Genomic DNA, 24,876 nt, shown 5'->3' with positions numbered 1-24,876 from the left:
AAACAATTTAAAAAGTTTATTTTCTTTAAAATGAATTATTAAAGAAAAATAAAAGGCATTTTAGACCGATGGTGTTAAATGCTAGTACAAAACTGTTCACGCCTAAATAAGTTTATGTTTATATTATAAAATTATTTATGTATGTTACTACTCGACTCCATGTTCTTCTTTTGTTAGAGTTTTTGAATTCCTTCCAAATATTAAAGTTTTGTACCAAAAACAGTTTTTTGTTACAAAATTTTTATTTTTGCAATAAAAAATAATATTGTATCCAAAAATCAGTCAATTTCGTTTATATCAAGCACTGTTAATGACTATACATCTTTAATAACCCACATTTCGAAGTTTCATTATAAAAATTTTATATAGTATAAATATAATAGTGTAAATTAAAAAAAAAAGTGTTCGGTCGGAGCAGGGATTGAACCCACGACCCTTTGCATTCAAGGCAGACATGCTAACCACTGCTCCACGTGGCAAACAAATGTATGTTTCTGTTAAATAATGTTATGTTTGCATGGGCTCGTGGGCGCTGCAAACTATGCTATATAAATGTAACTTATAACGATAATTATCTGCTGGTGACCATAACAGCTACGTAGCCCAGTGGATAGTGTGTTGGCTTACAAACTGTATGGTCCTCGGTTCGATTCTCCGTGCAGGCGAAAGGTAAAATTTAAAAAATTTATAAAAGTGAATAATTTCTTAAACATTATTTGTATTACAGAAAAAGGTGCCAAGAATTAAAATATTTCGTGGAAGTGAAAATAACGAGTATGTTAGGGAATGAGCACAATTGTCTTTGGGAAAAATTCTTCCAAGCATATAATATTTTTGGGCTCAAAATGCTTCCAAACATATAATATGTTCACATAAAACAAACATATTAATGTTTCGGCAGTGTCCAATAATATATGTGCTTCCTGCAAAATATGTTTGGAACATATGTTAAAGAAGCGATTTTTTTTGAGGGTGTAATAAAAACAAATATTGTTGAAGCCATTTGTTTATTTTCAAGTATTCTGTTCACACAGTAGTTGCAATATTTTGTAATATTTATGACTATCAATCAATAAACAATGAATAATCGTTATATTGAAATTTCATAATCATATCAATTTAAAGCTGTAATAAAAGCCATTATCTCAAACACGAAATGAAATCAATTAGATGATTCGTTTTTGGAGATATAAAGATTTTTAGATGATTTATTTTGGAGATTTTTTTTTTTGCATATTGATTTCTTCAATTTATTCAAGATTTGGAGAATTTCGCAATGTTTACTAATGTGGAAAGAAAGCACACTATGTTATATGCCAAGTTTCGTTAATTTATTGTTTTAATCTCTTTATGTTTTCAATGTACCAAATTTAGTATAACATGTTCATATCCCTGATACATGATAATTGAATATAATTTAATGGTGAAAAAAAACGTTTGTTTGCTAATCATTTAAGCATTTGTAAATTGAGGTAAAAAAACTTCAAATTTTTGGTAATTATTTTTAATATGGAACCATAGAGGGAAGTCTAAATGCAAATACAATTGTGTTAAGTGTTAATTTTCATTGCAATTTGTTTTTTGTTACTTTTACGGAAATTATTATTGTTTGCTTCATTTAATTGTTTTAGAACGGTACTTTGTTTATGAAATTATAGATCTATACATCATGAGACGTTCCAATTTCTGTCAATGATTGATTACTTGTGTAGCTGTCAAACAGTTCCAATTAGAATGATTTTTTTTCCAAATGGTAGAACGTTCACAGAAAATAATATGGATTTAATAACATATAGACTCATTACAGTACTCCTCTTCACGGGAAATATTTTATAAATGGCACAACATTTATTCGACAGAAAAGGAACTCAGAATAAACAAGTATATACGGCCGTAAGTTCGGCCAGGCCGAATCTTATGTACCCTCCACCATGGATTGTGTAGGAACTTCTACTAAAGGCTGTCATCCACAATCGAATTACTTGGGTTGCGATAACACTTGCCGATGGCAAGGTATCGTAAAACTTGTTAACACTGTCTTCTAAATTGTACGTTAGCCCATACGGGGTATATATTAAACAAAAAAAGGCCGATTAAATACGTATATAATCTAGTTTGACAAAATTTTCTATAGAAATAAAATTTTGACAAAATTTTCTATAGAAATGAAACCTTGACAAAATTTTCTATAGAAATAAAATTTTGACAAAATTTTCTATAGAAATAAAAATTTGACAAAATTTTCTATAGAAGTAAAAACTTGACAAAATTTTCTATAGAAATAAAATGTTGACAAAATTTTCTATGGAAGTAAAATGTTGACAAAATTTTCTATAGCAATACAATTTTGACAAAAATTTCTATAGAAATAAAATGTTGACAAAATTTTGTATAGAAATGAAATTTTGACAAAATTTTGTATAGAAATAAAATGTTGACAAAATTTTCTACAGAAATAAATTTTTTACAAAATTTTCTATAGAAATAAAATTTTGACAAACATTTCTATAGAAATAAACTTTTGACAAAACTTTCTATAGAAATGAAATTTTAACAAAACTTTCTATAGTAATAAAATTTGACAAAATTTTCTATGGAAATAAAGTTTTGGTAGATTACAAAATTTTCTATAGAAATAAAATTTTGACAAAATTTTCTATGGAAATAAAATTTTGACAAACATTTGTATAGACATAAACTTTTGACAAAACTTTCTATAGAAATGAAATTTTGACAAAACTTTCTATAGTAATAAAATTTGACAAAATTTTCTATGGAAATAAAGTTTTGGTTGATTATTTTTGGCGATATGGACCAATTTTTGTGTAATAAGTCATCGGCTATATATAACTAAAGACCGATATGGACCAATTTTTACATGGCTGTTAGAGGCCATATATTGACAAAATGTACCAAATTTCAACCGTATCGGATGACTTTTGCTCCTCCAAGAGGTTCCGGACGTCAAATCTGGGGACGGTTTATATGGGAACTATATATAATTATGGACCGATATGGACCAATTTTTGCATGGTTGTTAGAGACCATATACTAACACCATGTACCAAATTTCAACTGGATCGGATGAATTTTGCTCTTCCAAGAGGCTCCGGAGGTCAAATCTGGGGATCGGTTTATATGGGGGCTATATATAATTATGGACCGATATGGACCAATTTTTGCATGGTTATTAGAGGCCGTAAACTAACATCAGGTACCAAATTTCAACCGGATCGGATGAATTTTGCCCCTCCAAGAGGCTCCGGAGGTCAAATCTGGGGATCGGTTTATATGGGGGCTATATATAATTATGGACCGATATGGACCAATTTTTGCATGGTTGTTAGAGACCATATACTAACATCAGGTACCAAATTTCAACCGGATCGGATGAATTTTGCCCCTCCAAAAGTCTCCGGAGGTCAAATTTGGGGATCGGTTTATATGGGGGCTATATATAATTATGGACCGATATGGACCAATTTTTGCATGGTTGGTACCAAATTTCAATCGGATCGGATGAATTTTGCCCCTCCAAGAGGCTCCGCAGGTCAAATCTGGGGATCGGTTTATATGGGGGCTATATATAATTATGGACCGATATGGACCAATTTTTGCATGGTTGTTAGAGACCGTATACTAAGACCACGTACCAAATTTCAACCGGATCGGATGAATTTTGATGCTCCGGGAGGCTCCCCAAGCCAAATTTGGGGATCGGCTTATATGGGGGCTATACGTAAACGTGGTCCGATATGGCCCATTTTCAATACCATCCGACCTACATCAATAACAACTACTTGTGCCAAGTTTCAAGTTGATAGCTTGTTTCGTTCGGAAGTTAGCGTGATTTCCACAGACGGACGGACAGCCGGACAGACGGACAGACGGACGGACGGACAGACGGACAGACGGACGGACGGACGGACGGACGGACATGCTTAGATCGACTCAGAATTTCACCACGACCCAGAATATATATACTTTATAGGGTCTTAGAGCAATATTTCGATGTGTTACAAACGGAATGACAAAGTTAATATACCCCCATCCTATGGTGGAGGGTATAAAAATCGTTCCCATTTATTTTTTTCGTTGTAAAAAGCTTTTTTCGCATCGTCATTTATTTGACTAGCTTTTTAATCCATGATAACCACAAAGAACACGTATTACACAAATAAAAGGTGTTTTTTTAATTGAAAGATCCACTTTTTTACCGAAAACTTGTGTTCAGCGATGAAGCTCATTTTTGACTCAATAGGTACGTAAACAAGCAGAATTGTCAATTTTGGAGTGAAGAATATCCAGAAACATTACAAAAACTACACTGAAAAAAAAGCACACTCGGTTTCAAAGATTTTGTCTTTACTTTAAAAAATTTGGTATTGATTCCGAGCCAAAGAAGCGGAGAATACAAGTAAGGATACTTTTAAGACACAATTCTCTTTTAAATTTAGGTTTTGTGCACTTGCTTCTAGGAAGCAAATTTTAATTTTTCGCTTTCTCAGCTTTTTTTCTTCATATGCTATCAAAGACCTTTAAAAACGAGTTAACGGCAACTTTATTTTCCAAATTAGGACTCGACTTCTAGTAGAAATTATGCTATGTTTGAAGTAAAAAACTTCTTTAAAATTAATTTTTGAAAAACATGTCCTATATTTGAACGATTTTTTGCTTTGTAGTCAAGATGCAAAAAGACAACAAATTTAAAGACAATTTCATTTTTCTGAATTATTAAAGTCAAGTTGACCTTAGTCTATAAATTTTTTCTTTCATGTTAAGATACCCATTTTTAAGTCAAATCACTTAATTATAAGGACAATACGACTTCATTGAAAAGTTTATCGACTTTTGGACAAGGAAAATAACTTTATTTTAGAGAAATGCGTCTTCTATGCTAAGCAAAATTTGTATTCGTATTTTAAAGACATGAAATCTTTGACCTCACGACAATATTTTTTTCAGTGTACCAATGCTTCCAGAAAAAGTCACAGTTTGGTGCGGTTTATGAGCTGGTGTCATCATTGGACCATACTTCTACAAAGATCAGGCGAATCGTAACGTAACTGTGAATGGTGAGGATATCCAACTTTTTTTCTCACAATGTCTTGGTCTGCGTACTTTAGCCTGCGTGTGTGTAATTTTTGAAAAAATTTCCTTTGGTAAATAAATTTTAAAGATATTTCTTCTTTTTTCAAATACCCATTTCCTATAGAGATTAAATTTTGATAAAATTTCCCATAAAGACTAAATTTTGGGAAAATCTCCTATGGAAACTAAATTTTGTGAAATTTTCCTATAGAGACTATATTTTGAGAAAGTTTTCCTGTAGAGAATAAATTTTGCCAAGATTTCCCATGGAAAATTTTGCAAACATTTTCCATTGAGGCTAAATTTTGAGAAAATTTGCTATAGAGACTAAATATTGAGACAATTGTCTAGTCTCTATAGGACAATTTCCTATAGAGACTAAATTTTGAAAAAAAATTCACTATATTTGAAAAATTCAGGTTAAATTTTGAGAAAACTTCCCGTAGAGACTAAATTTTGTGAAAATTTCCCATAGAGACTAAAGTTTGGAGATCTTGCGAACAATTTTTATAGAGACTAAATTTTATATATAGAGAGATTAAATATTGAGAAAATTTCCATGCAGAGCAAATTTTTTGAAAATTTCCTAGTCTCTATAGGACAATTTCCTATAGAGACTACATTTTAGTAAACTTTCCCATAGAAACTAAATTTTGAGAAAATTTCCTGTAGAAAAATCACTATAGAGATTAAATTTTGAGAAAACTTCCCGTAGAGACTAAATTTTGTGAAAATATCCCATAGAGACTTAACCCTCTAATGCCCCAATTTGTTTGCCAGCTGATTCAATGTTAACGACACGAAGCAAGAAAAGTAAACAAGAAAAATGTATACGGTAAAATTCAGTATATACTGACTGCAAAGCCTCTTGAACAGTTTAAACTAAGTTTTCTTTTTATTTTACCCATTTTTGTAGTCTTAAGGTGTGTTTTACTAAAAGCTTTCTTATTAAATGAACCCCACCTAAAGGCGGGCTTGCGCATTGGAGGGTTAACTTTGGACACTACATCTTGCGAAAATTTTTTATAGAGACTAAATATTAAGAAATTTTCCCATAGACTAAATTTTGTGAATATGATAAATGTTTCTATGGAGACTACATTTTAGTAACATTTCCTATAGAGACTATATTTTATCAAAATGGCATATATATAGACACTATATTTAGACAAAATTTCTTACATAAGGAATTATTTAAGAAAATTTTTCATATGATCTTAAAATTAACTGACATATTGAATCTTTGGATTAAAGATAAAAAAACTTATTTTGAAGACCCGTGACCATCGATAGTCCCTGGCATGAAAGTAAATGCGACTTAGTATCGAAAAATAATTTTGAAAACTGCCTGGAACCGTACACATGCAAACATTTTAGTCGTATTCCACACTGAAAAAAATATTGTCGTGAGGCCAAAGATTTCTTGACCTTAAAATACGAATGCGGACTTTGCTTAGCATAGGTTAGGTTAGGTGGCAGCCCGATGTATTAGGCTCACTTAGACTATTCAGTCCATTGTGATACCACATTGGTGAACTTCTCTCTTAGCACTGAGTGCTGCCCGATTCCATGTTAAGCTCAATGACAAGGGACCTCCTTTTTATAGCCGAGTCCGAACGGCGTTCCACATTGCAGTGAAACCACTTAGAGAAGCTTTGAAACCCTCAGAAATGTCACCAGCATTACTGAGGTGGGATAATCCACCGCTGAAAAACTTTTTGGTGTTCGGTCGAAGCAGGAATCGAACCCACGACCTTATGTATGCAAGGCGGGCATGCTAACTATTGCACCACGGTGGCTCCCTTGCTTAGCATAGAAAACGCCCCAGCAAAAAATGGAGTACTCTTTCAGCAGGATTATAAGGGAGAGAGGCAGTACAAACTGCTTACAAAACAACCGAATCAGCGCTGATTTTTGTGGGAGATGTCCCGATTTAGAGTAACATCTACATAGCGCTGACATAATTGCTCGTTTTAATCGCAATATTGCTCAGAAGTGATATACACAGTCTCACATAAGTTTACATACCCTTGAGGTTTTTACCTTATAACTAAACATGTTTCTTGTTGTTGTTTATAATCCAGACTAAAAAAATCTTCTTGAAAATTGACAAATACTTTGTTTTTTTAATTAATTTACAAAATCTAAAGCATATATATGCATATTTTATTATATTTTATTAATTAAAGAAAATACAATTTCTTAAGTCGTATGTAAACTTGTGTAAGACTGTGTATAATCTTGAGTAAAGCATTGTTGGCATCTATGCTGCATGAATTGGTTGCAATAACGTAAACGAATGATCATAAACTTGTTTGATTACTCGTTTATGTTATTGCCACCGGTTCATGCAGTGTGGATAGGTTAGGTTAGATGACAGCCCGATGTATGAGCCACTTAGACTATTCAGTCCATAGTGATACCACATTGGTGAACTTCTCTCTTATCACTGAGTGCTGCCCGATTCCATGTTAAGCTCAATGACAAGGGACCTTCTTTTTATAGCCGAGTCCGAACGGCGTTCCAAATAGCAGTGTAACCACTTAGAGAAGCTTTGAAACACTCAGAAATGTTACCAGCATTACTGACGTGGGATAATCCACCGCTGAAAAACTTTTTGGTGTTAGGTCGAAGCAGGAATCGAACCCACGACCTTGTGTATGCTAGGCGGGCATGCTAACCATTGCACCACAGTGGCTCCCACACGCAAAGAAAAAAAAAACGTTTGGAAAACGTGTACCGAAAACGTTTTATTTTGTTAGAGTTTTTTGAATTGCTTCGAAAATTTTAAACTTTTATCACCAAAAAAATCGTTTGTTACAAAATTTTTATTTTTTCAATAAAAAAAAATTATTTTTGAAACAACAACATAGTCCATTTCGTTTATATCAAACACTGTTCCTTTCTGACTTTAGGTCTTTAATAAGACACATTTTACAGTTCAAAATTTAATATAGTACAATGTAATGTTCAACAGTTTTTCGGAATCTTCCAAACATATCTGGAATATATGTTAAAAAAAAAACAAAAACAAGAAAAAAAACTTTGATCGAAGCAGGGATCGAACCCACAACCCTTGGCATGCAAGTCAGACGTAGCAACCACTGCTCCACGGTGCCAAACTAACTGTTTGTTTCTGTTAAATAAACTTTGTTTATTGGGCTCGTGGGCGCCGCAAGCTATGCTATATAAATATAACTTATATGGATAATTATCTATTGATGGCCATAACAGGTACATAGCTCAGTGAAATTGTTTTTACATCCTGGAAAAGAATAAACGTTTATCACAAAAAGTTATACTTTTCTTCCAAATACACTTAATTACAGCGAAAAGCAAATGAGAAACGAACTTTGTTTGGGAGGAAAGAATTATTTTTTTGCGTGCATGCAGTGTGGATGCACTCCCTACTTTATTGTATACCAAAAAGCGCAACTAAACTTGCTGCTGACGTATTTTTTGCTGGGGCGTTTCTCTGATATAAAGTTTTTTTCCTTGCCCAAAAGTCGATCAACTTCTTTTTGATTCGACTTAAAAATAGATATCTTTACATGAAATAAGAATTTGTTTCACTTAGTCAACTTTACAGGAAAATTCAAAATTAATGAAATTGTCTTTAAGTTTCTACTTGAAGTCGAGTCTGAATTTGGAAATTTAAGTTGTTGTTTGCTTGTTTAAAAAAAAAAAAAAAACTTTGAAAAAAGCTCAAAAACAAATAAATTAAACGTTGTACGCAATATACAAATTTAAAAGAGAATTGTGTCTTAAATGTGTGCTTACTTCAATTCTCCGCTTGTTTGTCTCGGAATCAATACCAAAATCATTAGTGTAAAGACAAAATCTTTTTTTCAGTGTATTTAAAAATGTGTGCAGTAATTAGGCAAAACGTGGATTCCGAAATTTAGATTATTTCAACATGTTTTTGTCCTTCGAATCAATAAAAAAATAGATTCACTTAAAAAATATAACCGTTTGGTCGATAATACCCTGTGTATATAAACAACTATATTGTCTTACATATTTTCCCTTAAACAAAGGAACTCCATTTTGTTGTTTGGTAAGACAAAAACGCTTAAAGTGATACAATATTTGATAGAAGATCTTCCACAATGTAATTGTTTAATTTGTTAACAACATTTTCATATTAGTTATGACCGATCAACTTCATTTTAAAAATAACAATTTTCTCTCAATTACTGTTTTTTATTATTATTAAAATAATCTTCTTTAGCACTTCATATGAACAAAAAATGCAATTTAGGATGTGAAATCATCGCGACACGCAAATGTTTCATTACTCCAATTTACACTCTGGCAAATGTCAATTAAATTTTGCGACTTTTTTTAAACGTCCGTAATAAACAATTATTTAATAGAGAATAGACTAGCATTTTTTGATAAACAACGGTTTATCGATTATAATTGTTGGTGACCACCCCCCTTCTGTAGGCATCTACTACCAACAACAAAGAAAACAAAAGCACACTGAACTTCGTATCGACTGATATTTTAGATCGCATAAAAAACGCATTCGTCATAATTACTCCATGAAAGGGTTGAGTGATTTAATCTATTCCTCGCCTGATAGGAAAATGCCAAATTTGAAATTCGACGGGGAAAAATGACCGATTATGTGGGTGAAATAGAAACAATATAAAAACATACACATACACAGAAAAAAATAGTTTTCCCATTAAAGTCTTAATATTCAATTAAAAATTTAATTGATTCAACAAATTTTTTAATTGAAACAACAATTAATAATATCATTTAATTTTTTAATTGGATCAATTAATTTTTGCATTGACTTTCAATTAATGTTGCTGAAAACATTTCCATTAAAAATTAATTGGATCAATTAATTTCGTGATTGAATCAGAAAAAATATTTTTTGTGTGTACACTCAAACAAATTGTCGTGCGGCATTTCCCTGATACAAAGATTTACTCCTCGATCAAAATTCGAAAAAATTCCCAATGACCCCTTCATTTGTATACCCTGCGCCACACTGTGGAACAGGGTATTATAAGTTAGTGCATACACACAAAAAAACTAAAATATGAATTTCTACATAAATGTGTACATTTTTGAAAATTTATGGACTCTTTCATGAAATAGATGTATTTTTTTTATTCGTAAATACTTGTTATGAAATTAAGCAATTTTTAATAATGCGCATGGATTCTTCCATAAAATTAATGAATCTTTACACAATATATCCAAAAATACCGGGTTTCTCTTAGCATGAGAGAGCCACAACATAGAGTTACTCTCATATGTATACAATACAAGACAAAAACCAAACATAACGTTTTTGAAGGCTTTGCTGTGTTTGGTTTTTTCAGTTCAGTTTGAGTCGCCGTCGCAATTCGAAGATTATTTATTGCTGAAAAAAGTTGACGAAATAAAACAATTTTATTAATTAACTGGAAGCATTGGTGCTCATATTTATAAGTAATAACAAATATTATAAAATGTTTTTTACTCGCAGGACTTTAATGCGGTTTGTAATAAATGGGTTCATACATTTTGACCAATTGAGAATTAGGGGAAATCGAAAAGAAAAAAGAAAAGAAGAGCTATATTTAATCCATGACATTTTTAATATATATTATGTAAAAATACATATTTTTCAATGTCGAAAATTAGGTATACTTCATTTATAAAATTACAAATTTCATTAATATTATGTATACATTCGTAGTCAATGAAAACCTGTATTTTTTAATTTATGAACTTTTTTCATACAATTTATGAATTCCGTGTTTGGAAAATTTTCGGGAACACTATTCATAAAATAAATGAATTATTTTTTGTGTGTATGTTTGCGACACCCAGAAGGAGACGTGATAGACATAGATAGGCCTCTTGAGTCGATATAGCCATGTCCGTCTGTCCGTGAACACATTTTTGTAATCAAATTAATTTTAATGTACAAATTCTTGTATTATTTTCATGTTTTTTCATACACACCTATTTTACTGTCCACATAAAATTCGATGATTTTTTTGAATTTAATTTATTTTAAGTTATTATTTAGTCCCATCTGAATTCTAAACTAATTTTTAAATACACGACATATGTCTACTTTATAAATAATTCCGAAATATTCAATAAAAAAACATAAAATAGAAAAACCATGGCCTTGTTAAAAAAAAATACTTACACCTATTTTTCTGTCCACATGTGAATGCCGTTCGCCCGACTTACACTCATATGACCACAGTGGCCAATTTTTTACTCCGATTTAATTGAAATTTTGCACAGGGAGTAGGATTAGCATTGTAGCTATGCGTGCCAAATTTGGTTGAAATTGGTTCAGATTTAGATATGGCTCCCATATATATGTTTTTCTGATTTCGACAAAAATGGTCAAAATACCAACATTTTCCTTGTAAAATCGGCACTGCTTAGTCGAAAAGTTGTAAAAATGACTCTAATTTTCCTAAATTTCTAATACATATATATCGAGCGATAAATCATAAATAAACTTTTGCGATGTTTCCTTAAAATTGCTTCAGATTTAAATGTTTCCCATATTTTTTACTAAAATTGTGTTCCACCCTAGTGTATTAGCCAATTTAAATTTTGAGTCTATAGATTTTGTAAAAGTCTATCAAATTCTGTCCAAATCGAGTGATATTTAAATGTATGTATTTGGGACAAACCCCCAACACATTTGACGGATGAGATATGGTATCGAAAATTTAGATCTACAAAGTGGTGCAGGGTATAATATAGTCGGCCCTGCCCGACTTTAGACTTTCCTTAATTGTTGTCCTTAGAATTAGGAGATTCGATTTTATAAGTGCATATCGGGTGAAAGATATCTATGTGAGCTATATCCAAATCTGCATCTGAGTATTAAAAAATATATGCACTAACTTGTTATACCCTGTTCTTCAGTGTGACGTAGGTTATAACTATTATCTTGAACAAAAGACTTTCCAATAAAGACCTTTTTTTCCTTAGAATTACGAAATCAGACTTTATCTTCAAATAAAAAATACTACTGAACTGAGATTCGAAAAAATGTATCATTTTTCGAACTTTCTATAAAACTAAAACATCTTCAAAACCACACTCAAAAAACTTTATTTGAATTCAAAGTTTTTGACCTTCCCTTAAGGATTTTGGTATTGATTTCTAGAGCCAAATATGCGGCTTCTTTAAAATTTGGATCCATGTAAACTTTTTTTTAGTATAACGTTAGAGGATAAAAAGGGTTTACATGCCCACATATAATAATCTTAAAAGCTTAAAAGAAAACTAATAAATTCAAGACAAAATATTTGAAACAGAGCACACTTTTTTTTTCAGTGTAATAATCTCGTAAACTATTTTAAATGAAATCGATGGTGACTTTATTTAAGTTCAAGGTTAAATGAAATGGTGGAGAATATAATCGAATTTAAATGATTAAGGGAGAAGTCTGCCCCTATAATTATAGCATAACATATCTATGTTGTCCACTACTGCGAAAGGAAAATATTTTTGCACAACCCATGTGAATTTGACATAAATCCATTCTTAAAGAAAACTACAGGGAGTGAAGTCTGGAGTTCCGAAATAAAAAAATATTTTCAATTGAAATGCAAAGTTTATTCTATGTCTTAAAAAAACACAGTAATATACGGGTTGATTTGGATTACGAACGTATGAAAAAATTACTACTGTATTATAGCATTAAAAAAATATTGTATATGTTACTTTTACTTTATTAAAAGTTTCCTTTTTAATAATTGATTATTGTACACATCCCCGTTCTGTCATTAATATCATGATTGGAGAATATCATCACGTTATTTCAAAGTTCTACCGGATGTGGGGGTACATGTCCAAATGTCCAAATTTTAAAATAACCGTTAATTGGTGACAAACTCTTTAATATGTCTACATATGGAAAGTTATGTAGATTGACATTTCGTACTAATTGAAATATGGAATAGAATTTAAAGACAAACAATTAATTAAGGCTATTCAAGTATTATAAAAAAACAAATATTTGTAATTTTTTTGGCAAACAGTAGCAATAAATAAATTAATGAGAAAAGTATTTGAGAACGCAGGAAACTGCTATATGATATCATTGGTTTTCATTTCATTTAATTTCACAAATGTATTGATTAGACGAATTATTAAGCTCGAGGCCTCAATGCATCACTACATATAGACCTCAATACATCATACTAGACTTCTAGACTAAAATTTACATAGTTTAATTTAAAATACTAAAAAAATTTATCTACATTTGTTGGTGTTCGTCTATTTTTCAAAACTGATAGAACATTATCTTAAAATTGTTTATGGGAAATTTTATAAAACTTTTTACTATTTATAGGAAAGTTTGTCAAAATTTACTATTTATAGAAAATTTTGTCAAAATTTACTATTTATAGGATATTCTAACGAAATTTACTATTTATAGGATATTTTGTCAAAATTTACTATTTATAGGAAATTGAATACTAATAGGAAAATGGTATATGGTATCATTTTTTGATAATTCGATGATTTATCAAGCTCGAGACCTCAATAATATTTACTTATTTATAGGAAATTTTCTTACAATTCTTAAAATTTACTATTGATACAAATTTACTACTTAAGGGAAATTTCGTCAAAATTTATTATTTATAGGAAATGTCAAAATTTGCTATTTATAGCAAATTATGTCACAATTTACTATTTATAAGAAATTTTGACACAATTTACTATGTATAGGAAATTTTGCCAAAATTTACTATTTCTAGGAAATTTTGTCAAAATTTTTCTATTTATAGGACATTTTGTCAAAATTTACTATTTATAGGAAATTTTGTCACAATTTATTATTTAAAGGAAATCGTGTTAAAAAGTTCTATTTATAGGAAATTTTGTCAAAATTTGCTACTTATGGGAATTTTTGTCAAAATGTATTATTTATAGAAAATTTTGGCAAAATTTACTATTTATAGAAAATGTTGGCAAAATTTACTATTTATAAGAAATTTTGTCAAAATTTACTATTTCTAGGACAAAAAATTTACTATGTATAGGAAATAATGTAAAAATTTACTATTTATGGGACATTTTGTCAAAATTTACTATTTATAGGAAATTTTGTCAAAATTTGCTATTTATAAGAAATTTTGTCACAATTTATTATTTATAGGAAATCGTGTCATAATGTTCTATTTATAGGAAATTTTGTCAAAATTTACTACTTATAGGAAATTTTGTCAAATGTACTATTTATAGAAAATTTTGGCAAAATTTACTATTTATAGAAAATGTTGGCAAAATTTACTATTTATAAGAAATTTTGTTAAAATTTACTTTTCATAGGAAATTTTGTCAAAATTTACTATTTATAGGAAATTTTGCCAAAATTTGCTATTTATAGGAAATTTTGTCAAAATTTACTATTTATAGGACATTTTGTCAAAATTTACTATTTCTAGGACATTTTGTCAAACTTTACTTTTTATAGGAAATATTGTCAAAATTTACTATGTATAGGAAATATTGTAAAAATTTACTATTTATAGGACATTTTGTCAAAATTTGCTATATATTTATAGGAAATTTTATCAAAATATTAACTATTTATAGGAAATATTGTAAAAATTTACTATTTATAGGAAATTTTGTCAAAATTCACTATTTATAGGAAATTTTATCAATATTTACTATGTACAGGTAATTTTGTCAAAATTTACTATTTATAGGAAATTTTGTCAAAATTTACTATGTATATGAAATTTTGTCAAAATTGACTATTTATAGGAAATTTTGTAAAATTTTCCTATTTATAGGAAATTTTGTCAAAATTTACTATTTATAGGAAATTTTGTCAAAACTTACTATTTACAGAAATTTTCTCAAAACTTACTATTTATAGAAAATTTTGTCAAAATTTACTATTTATAGGAAATTGAATACTAATGGGAAAATGGTATATGGTATCATTTTTTAACAATCTTCCACAAGGAATTAATTCGATGATTTATCAAGCTCGAGAACTCAATAAAATTTACTTATTTATAGGAAATTTTCTTACAATTCTTAAAATTTTCTATTGATACAAATTTACTACTTATGGGAAATTTCTTCAAAATTTACTATTTATAGGAAATTTTGTCAGAATTTACTATTTATAGGAAATTTTGCCAAGATGTACTTTTTATAGGAAATTTTGTCAAAATTTACTATTATAGGACATTTTGTCAAAATTTACTACTTATACGAAATTTTGTCAAAATGTACTATTTATAGAAAATTTTGACAAAATTTACTATTTATAGAAAATGTTGGCAAAATTTACAATTTATAAGAAATTTTGTCAAAATTTACTACTTATAGGAAATTTTGTCAAAATGTACTATTTATAGAAAATTTTGACAAAATTTACTATTTATAGAAAATGTTGGTAAAATTTACTGTTTATAAGAAATTTTGTCAAAATTTACTATTTATAGGGAATTTTATCAAAATTTACTATTTATAGGGAATTTTATCAAAATTTACTATTTATAGGAAATTTTGTCAGAATTTACTATTTATACGAAGTTCTGTCAAAACTTACTATTTATAGAAAATTTTCTCAAAACTTACTATTTATAGAAAATTTTGTCAAAATTTGCTATTTATAGCAAATTATGTCACAATCTACTATTATAAGAAGTTTTGACACAATTTACTATGTATAGGAAATTTTGCCAAAATATACCATTTATTGGGATTTTTGTTAACATTTAATTTTTGTAAGGAATTTTGGCAAAATTTACTATTTGTATGAAATTTCGTCAAAATTTACTATTTATAAGAAATTTTGCCACAATTTACTATTCATAGGAAATCGTGTCAAAATGTACTATTTATAGGAAATTTTGTCAAAATTTACTACTTATAGGGATCTTTGTCAAAATGTACTATTTATAGAAAATTTTGGCAAAATTTACTATTAATAGGAAATTTATTGGACATTTTGTCTAAATTTACTACTACTAATCATAAGAAATGTCAAAATTTACTGTTTATATGGAATTTTGGTTAAATTTACTATTTAAAGGACATTTTGTCAAAGCTTACATTTTAGAGCAAATTTTGTGTAAATTTACTGTTTATAAGAAACTTTGTCAACATTTGCTATTTATAGGGAATTTTGTCTAAATTTACCATTTATAGGAAAAATATACTACTTATAGGAAATTTCATTTGTCTTCACATTTATGGGAATTTTTATCTAAATTTACTACTTACAAGAACATTTTTTAAATCTTGAATATTTTTAAGAAATTTTATAAAAAAATACTATTTATAAGACATTTTATAAAACCTGTATTTCCTCTGTTGGCTAAGATACTCTTGTAGTAACATAGGGTTTTAAGATGAAATTAAACTATAATGTGGAGAATCACAGGTATATGCATTTACTATTTACAGGGCATATTTACTATTTACCCCCAATTTCATGAAGCTTCGTTCTATGGATATATCTGTCACTTTGCCTATATATTCCCCATGTCAGTTAACTAGTGAATTTTTTTCATTTATTTTCTGTTAGTGTCATCCGCCACCGACAAAAATGGGTCGGCTTCATTCTGTGACCACGACGTTTTTCATATATTTTACGTAAGATGTATGAATATAATCTTTACAAGGATTCAATAAACCTCTCCAACTTGGACACTCTCAAAAACAAGGACAGCACTAACATGTATACAATTGTCGTGATACGTATGCTAAATTAGCACATTAAATTTCACTTCCCATAACATAAGTGGACACCTTCCAAAGTAAGGCTATCATGGATGTCCACTTCTGCGGTTTCACTGCAATATTTTTGTCGTCAAAATGGTTCTGATCACGGGTTTTCCCGTGTGTATATTTTAAACATATAAAATAAAGATAATTCGTTACCTTCTTAAATTATTTTAGACAAAATACTTACACTGCCCATACAATGTAGGCGGCTTTGGAGAAAAATCCCATTATGAATGAAATTCTTTGAATTCCAAAATTCCTCACTTCTCGCAGCAGCTGCGATAGTGTTTAGATTTGTAATTGGACTCGAGGAATCAACACAAATCAACAGTAAAGGCGAGTTGTTCATCACAAGCATTCTAAAAAAACAATTCAGACAATACGATATTGGCACGCCAGCGATTCGAGGATGACAGAGAAGCGGGTAAGTTTTATTTTTTATATATTGTTGCAGCAATGTTCTAAATATGAATATATATTCGGTTTCACTTTCATGGGTATCAGTGGATCTGTTCGAGGTTTATAATTTATAACCTTATGCTCCACCCACTTTTTTTATAATTAGCAAAATGAAGTTGCTTTTGAAAACACTTAAAAACACACACAAAAAAAATTATTTGTTATACTTTTTTAAAGATAAATTGAAGAAGTAAGCTGACATTATCAAGATATCTTTACCATATTGCCAAATATTTTATTTATTTATTATTTTTTATTTCATCACCATTATCTAGGAGCGGAAAATCACATATATCTTCATTTGATCCATTGTGGGTGCGTTCCGTTTATTGCATTCTTTGAAAATGCGTTTCGCTTTGTGTTCCGTTTTTATTTGTGTTATTAATTTACTTTCCATTTAATTGCGGTACGATTCGATTAAGCGATTTCACAAGAGTATTCAGTCGATTTGTGCCTATATTTCCTATGTTGAAATGTTGCATTCGGGGTAGATACGCTCTACGGAAACCCAACCCCGCTGACAGAACTTTCAACACTCCACAAAAAAAAAAAAAAAAAAACATAAAAAAGTACTGTACTTAGTGAACTGAACTTAATCAACAATCGATTGACATATCCGTCTATATGAAACTGCTAAATGGGAGTGAGTGGTGTGTACTAATTGATTATTGCGATGAGTTTATGGTTGCATTAAAATCTATTTAAGATAAGCATTTATTCTTGCGGCCAAAATAAAAATATTACAAAATATGTGAAATAATGATTAGTGAATATAGATAAGTGAGTCTTACTGTTGGAGACCTGCATGTAAGGAAGAGAAACAGGTTATCGTTTGAGGGGTTAAAATATGTAGGACTTAATTTAACGTATCCCTTTATCTTCAAAATTTTTAATAAATCTGCTTTTTGTATAGAGAGAAAATATCTATAAATATTATATAGTGAAAGTGTGCAAACGGAAAAAATATTACCAATATGTTTCTAATTAGAAATTTGAATGCAGTTGAAAACGTTTCCAATAAAACAACTAATTGTATCAAACTAGAAACGTAAAGTTAGGTTAGGTATAGTGGCAGCCCGATATTTCAGGCTCACTTAGACTATTCAGTCGATTGTGATACCACAGTGGTGAACTTCTCCTTTATCACTGAGTGTTGCCCGATTCTATGTTAAACTCAATGACAAGGGACCTCATTATAGCCGAGTCCGAACGGCGATCCACTTTGCAGTGAAACCACTTACACTGAAAAAACAGTGAACCCACCAGGAAGAAAACTTTCGGTTAATTTTAGATAATTTTGAATATTTTTAGAAATTTTAACTAAACCGTATTACAAACTCTGGCATCACGCCGATGTCATTAATATAAGTAAATATTTTTCGACAAATTCAAGAACATTTATTAGACATAATTAAGTTTTTTCTCTTGTTAAAGAAAAAATTGTAGTTTGAAGGAAAAAATGGAGTTCAAAATTGCAATAATGTCTTTAGTGACATACGAAGTTCATGATGAACGCATTTATAGTAAAATTTACAAATTTAAAGAAATACTGAACTATTTGGTGGAAGACACGAATTTACTAAATCTTTATGCTTCATTTGTGTATATTTTCTTCCTCAGATTTAGTTAATTTAACTAACGTACCCAAAATATTATTAGAGTAAAGGAAACTTTCTCCACACATAATAATTCCATGAACTAAAATAAAGTTAAATTGGCTTTAGTGGAATAGAGAGTTCACTTTTTTTTGAGTCTAGATAAGCTTTAAAACACTCATAAATATCACCAGCATTACTGAGGTGGGATAATCCACCGCTGAAAAACAGTTTGGTGTTTGGTCGAAACTGGGTTTGAACCCACGACCCTGTGTATGCAAGGCGGGCATGCTAACCATTGCACCACAGTGGCTCCCTAGAAACATTAAGTCGATGATTGAAAAGTTTTAAATTTAAAATTAAAAAAATAATTGATCAATTAACATTTTAATCAAAATTGGACGATAAAGTTAGATCAAAAATGATTGGATTTTTTTTTTAAATTTGTAATTAAAAAAAATTAATAGAATCAATCAAACTAAGAAACAAAAACACTAATTCAATTAAGAATGCAAATGAAATTAGTTACGTTTTTAACAAATCAATTGAGTTTAACAATCGACATCAACTAAAACTTTAATTGAACCAATTAAAAAATTAATTGATATTTGCTAATGAAATCAAAAATTTTTTTAGTCAAGGACATTTTTATGCCAAATTAAAACTGTGAGATATACTATCATTTTCGTGATTTCAATTAAAATTAAAAAAATAATTGGATCAATTAATTTCACAATTAAATCAGAAAAACTGTTTCTGTGTATGATTTGTCTTTCTCTTCAAATATGGAACAGAGAATGAAGCCGAACCATGTTTGTCGGCGGCGGCTGACACTAATTTTTTTTCTGCGGCGGCGGTGGCTTGACAGCCAAGCCGATTTAAATTTCTCTATTCGGCGGCGGACAATTATCCATTATAAAATCTATTTGAAGTTATCGGATAGGTAATGAGATTTTTGCAAAATTATTACGGCAACTTGATATTGATGGATTTTGGGTGGAAAGTTAAACATTTTGACAAAAAATACAATAATTTTTATCTGATTTAAATCAATATTTTTGATTAATTGGCGGCTAATTTTAAGTCGAGATGAGTCGACATATTCGGCGGCGGCTTCGACTGGCAAAAGCTGGTCGGCGGCGGCTAAAATCTGTGGCGCGACTCGGCGGCTTCATTCTCTGATATGAAACAGACTCAATAAAGCTATACAATACTAACTGATGATGATCCTCACTCCCATGATCATCCAAAAATATATTGTAGATGCCATAACATTGTAAACATTATTTCGTGCTACTCTCGAAATTATTTGTTGTGAAAGTCGTGAACACAAAGATTTTGCAGTTACTCCTCGCGAACCTTCTATATATGTGGAATAGTTGTTTGTTCAAAATAGTTTTGTTGACTCTATTTTAATGTAAGAACTTCTTTTGGGTTCCCACTGCGGTGCTAATTTCACCACGATTTTACTGAGCTTACCAATCATTGATTGAAGTCAAATTTTTTCTTTCAAACAACGAAATTTTCTTTAACAAATGAAAAATATTTACTTATTTTTATGATATCGGCGTTTAAGTTTTTCACTTTTCAAACCATTACTAATTTTAACATAGTAGAAATTGAAAGACAATTTCTTTTGTTTTTCTGTTGATCTGGCTTTTGAAAACAAAAAAATGGTATTTCAAAATGTGTTAAAGGGGCCACAAATATTGTGATATATGTAATCATAAATTCGTTATAACTGGGATACGTTTATATATCCATTAAAAGTTTTCCTCATAGCATAGTGAATAGCTTACATCCACTTGTCATAAAATATTTTTTTTGCATATTTCAAAGAAATGTTGTGATTGTGACTTCACATCAAACATAAAGTTTTTTTTTTATTGATTATTCGCGTACCGAACCGAAGTAATTTCTAAGTAGGAATTTTACCGGTCCAAGAGAGCAATGACGACATGGAATTCACACACAATGGAATAATTGTTAAGAGTTTAATTGTTCTTTAATTGTTATTAATTTATTCAAACTACATATTTGGTGGGGGTTCATTTATCTAACACATTGTTATCCATAATTGGTCATTCCCCGAAGGAAACTTCAATAGTGTCCCATATACAATAGTGAAAAAAACAAACCCAATGGAATAGACTATGACCGGGGGATTCGGAAATCTGTCTTTATTATAATAACTTCCGATGCAAGACATTTACTCGATCGATGCACGTCCAATCGATCGCTAGAAAAGATAGTAATAGTACGCTAGTAGAGTGTGCGCGCACGCCCGTTCGCTTTAATGTTGTTTTCACTTGTGAATGAATGAACTGTTGTAAACAATGACGATAAATTCATTTTCGTTTGCAGCTTAAGAATGCCGAACGCGCGAAATCTAAATTAGCAGCAAGCATGTCTGTCACTCACTCATTATCCTAAACGGGGGAGCAACAGCAACTCCCATGTTGTTTTTTTATTATATTGAAATGTTATTATTATTATATGTAGTACTTTAGCTATACAACAACAACATAAACTAATACAGAATGTAAACAAACATTAAACACTCTTACTCTCTTGCATATACATACGTAATAATACGAGTACCAGTAAGCCCCACATAGTCAGAGAGTGAGAGAGAATAAAGCCAATGTTGTTAACAATGGAAATCTATCGTTAAGTATAAATTAAAGTAAAAATAAAGACATGGGAATCAATTGAGAACCTATCAGAGGAACAATGTCAAAACTTTTAAGCATATGTGTATATAGCCAGAGTGTACAGTGGGCGATATTTCTGTTAAAGTAAATTTTTGAGATATAGAAAATAGTTCAGTATGCCCAAACGGACAGAGATGCTATAGAGCTATGGATAGTTCCTTCATGGATAGGCCTTCTTCATTTTAGTATAAAACTCGGACTACACATAGAGAAGGAATTTAGATACCCCAAGGGTGTCTCAAGAGCAAAATTTTATTTTTGGATGGGAAACATGTAACATGTTTCACGGTAATTAAGTATCTGAGTTTGGCAAAAAAAAAACAAAATTTTTGCGACAAGAATGTTTCATGTTCTTCCTCCAAAAATATGGGTACACAATTATGGGACACTATTCGTTGTGAAATGCAATTGAAGATTGCCTTCGAGAATTCGAGTTTTTCTAACAAAAGGTCGACTTTTCTATCCCTAGGGATAGCCTTGTATACTGTTGCCACAATTGTTAGAATTCTGCCAAAAATTTTAGATTTTTTATTGTTTGGTATTACTATGGAAATAAAATTTTGACAAAATTCTCTATGGAAATAAAATTTTGACAAAATTCTCTATGGAAATAAAATTTTGACAAAATTTTCTATAGAAATAAAATGTTGACAAAAATTACTATGAAATTTATTAAAATTTTGACAGAATTTTTTATAGAAATAAAATGTTGACAACATTTTCTATAGAAATAAAATTTTGAGAAAAAATACTATGGAAATAAAATTTTGATAAAATTTTTATGGAATTAAAAATTTGACAAAATTTTCTATGGAAATTAAGTATTGACAAAATTTTCTATAGAAATAAAATTTTGACAAAATTTTCAATAGAAATAAAATTTTGACAAAATTTTAAAATTTATTAAAATTTTGACAGAATTTTCTATAGAAATAAATTGTTGACAACATTTTCTATAGAAATAAAATTTTCACAAAAATTTTGTATAGAAATACAATTTTATTTGTTGTTTGATCGAAACATTTATTTCTGAAATTCTGATTGATATTGCATATATAACGTAATTATCAAAGTGGCTATGTTTTTTATACCCACCACCATAGAATGGTGACGGGGGTATAATAAGTTTGTCATTCCGTTTGTAACACATCGAAATATCGATTTCCGACTATATAAAGTATATATATTCTTGATCAGGGAGAAATTCTAAGACGATATAACGATGTCCGTCTGTGTGTACAACAGACAATCACGCTACAGTCTTATGAAGCAATCGTGCTGAAATTTTGCACAAACTCGTCTTTTGTCTGCAGGCAGGTCAAGTTCGAAGATGGGCTATATCGGTCCAGGTTTTGATATAGTCCCCATATAAACCGACCTCCCGATTTGTGGTCTTGGGCTTATAGAAATCGAAGTTTTTATTCAATTTACCTGAAATTGGAAATCTAGATGTATTGTAGGACCACAAATACGTGTGCCAAAAATTGTGCGTATCGGTCCATATTTTGGTATAGCCCCCATATAGACCGATCTCCCGATTTTACTTCTTGGGCTTATAGAAACCGCAGTTTTTATTCAATTTAGCAGAAATTGGAAATCTAGAGGTATTGTAGGACCACAAATACGTGTGCCAAAAATTGTGAGTATCGGTCCATGTTTTGGTATAGCCCCCATATAGACCGATCTCCCGATTTTACTTCTTGGGCTTATAGAAACCGCAGTTTTTATTCACTTTAGCTGAAATTGAAAATCTAGAGGTATTGTAGGACCACAAATACGTGTGCCAAAAATTGTGAGTATCGGTCCATGTTTTGGTATGGTCCCCATATAAAACGACCTCCCGATTTGGGGTCTTGGGCTTATAGAAACCGTTGTTTTTATCCAATTTGTCTGAAATTGGAAATCTAGTTATTTTAGGACCATAAAGAGGTGTGCCGAAAATGGTGATTATCGGTCCATATTTTGGTATAGCCCCCATAAGAACGATCTCCCGATTTAACTCCTTGGGTTTCTAGAAACCGTAGTTTTTATCTGATTTGCCTGAAATTGTAAATATTCTGGTATTTTAGGCTCACAAAAACGTGTATCGGATTAAGTTTTTATCGGTCCATTTGGTAATGCCTCCATATAGACCGACTTCACTTCTTGAGGGTGTAGAAGGCGCACTGATCATGAAAATTGCTTGAAACTCAATGTAAAATTTCCAGATTTTACTTCTACAGATTTAAGATTTCAAATCAAGACGTTATTTTATAATTTTCTTGCACACTTATAAGAGATGTTAATGATTCCTCTAAAACTCAAACAAAAATGGTTCTTATAAATCCAGAATCTGATATAGTCCTCATAGGTGAAATCTTTAAATTTATCTTCGGGAAGTGTCCTCAAGTCCTCAAGCCCTTCTGAAATTTCAAAGGAAACCCTAATATTTGTTTCATGGTGGTGGGTATTTAAGATTCGGCCCGGCCGAACTTAGTGCTGTATATACTTGTTTATATGTATACAACGTAACGGGTTTTCATTTGTTTATGAACTTAATTTTTAAACCCTGATATTCTGAATAATGAATTTTTATTTTTTGTTTATATGTTAGCTTTATGTATATATATTTATTTATTTATTTATTTTTTATGAATAATAAAAGACTGAATTAATTTTATTTTTGACGTTTTTTATTATGTGCGTGTAATACACACATATTAAATGTACTTAGAAGTATGAGCAATTTTTAATTCGGTTTACGTCGTTTCGATTAACGTCGTCAAATTCCGGAACCAATGACGACGTAAATGGAGGGATTACTGTAGTGTTACCTTTAATTCCAAATTTTTAAACTCGCCACCGTCCATCGCTATGGTTGTGTTTACATGCTAAAACCATATCTAAGGTCATCCTTGCATATACATAGTCAATAATTATTACATTCGTAATTAAATAATATTCCCCCACTGTTTGCAATATTCATACTATAAAGAGAACGGATTTCGACAGAGGCAATGTTTGAAGTAGAGAAAATGTTTTAGGGTAAAGTACTGGCATTACTTTTACTCTCCCATTTGATTTCACATGTGCTGCTAATGTGTCTCTTGGACTGATCGCATGCGATTCTCAAATGACGCTCATGACTTTTGAGTCAGTCATTGTTGGAACAAAAGAAATGACACATGAATTGCATGAGAACAACGAGTGGCAAAAATCGAAGTGTGAGAAGTGTATTTGAAATATTTACTGGTTATTTGTTGTAATTATATGCACGAATATGAATATAT

General features: G+C 30.2%; 1 protein-coding gene across 3 annotated transcripts in view; it reads right to left on the bottom strand.

The window, feature by feature from the left end:
- Window positions 1-24,876, bottom strand: part of Hecw (Hecw ubiquitin protein ligase) — an 85,612-nt gene that overhangs the window by 7,826 nt on the left and 52,910 nt on the right. The window contains exons 1-2 of one of the 3 annotated variants that reach the window (XM_075299142.1): window positions 21,032-21,196; window positions 17,027-17,429 (exon numbers count right to left, since the gene is read on the bottom strand). The exons of the other annotated variants lie outside the window; for them this stretch is intronic. Of the exons in view, the coding sequence (XP_075155257.1) occupies window positions 17,027-17,067 (41 nt within the window). The 5' untranslated portion in view covers window positions 17,068-17,429; window positions 21,032-21,196. Of the gene's footprint in view, window positions 1-17,026; window positions 17,430-21,031; window positions 21,197-24,876 lie in introns of those variants that run through there. 3 annotated transcript variants of the gene reach the window in all.

Source organism: Haematobia irritans, chromosome 3 (assembly GCF_050003625.1).
Source record: "Haematobia irritans isolate KBUSLIRL chromosome 3, ASM5000362v1, whole genome shotgun sequence".
In the NCBI taxonomy this organism is placed as follows: Eukaryota; Metazoa; Arthropoda; class Insecta; order Diptera; family Muscidae; genus Haematobia; species Haematobia irritans.
This window is presented reverse-complemented; position numbering and strand designations above follow the sequence as displayed.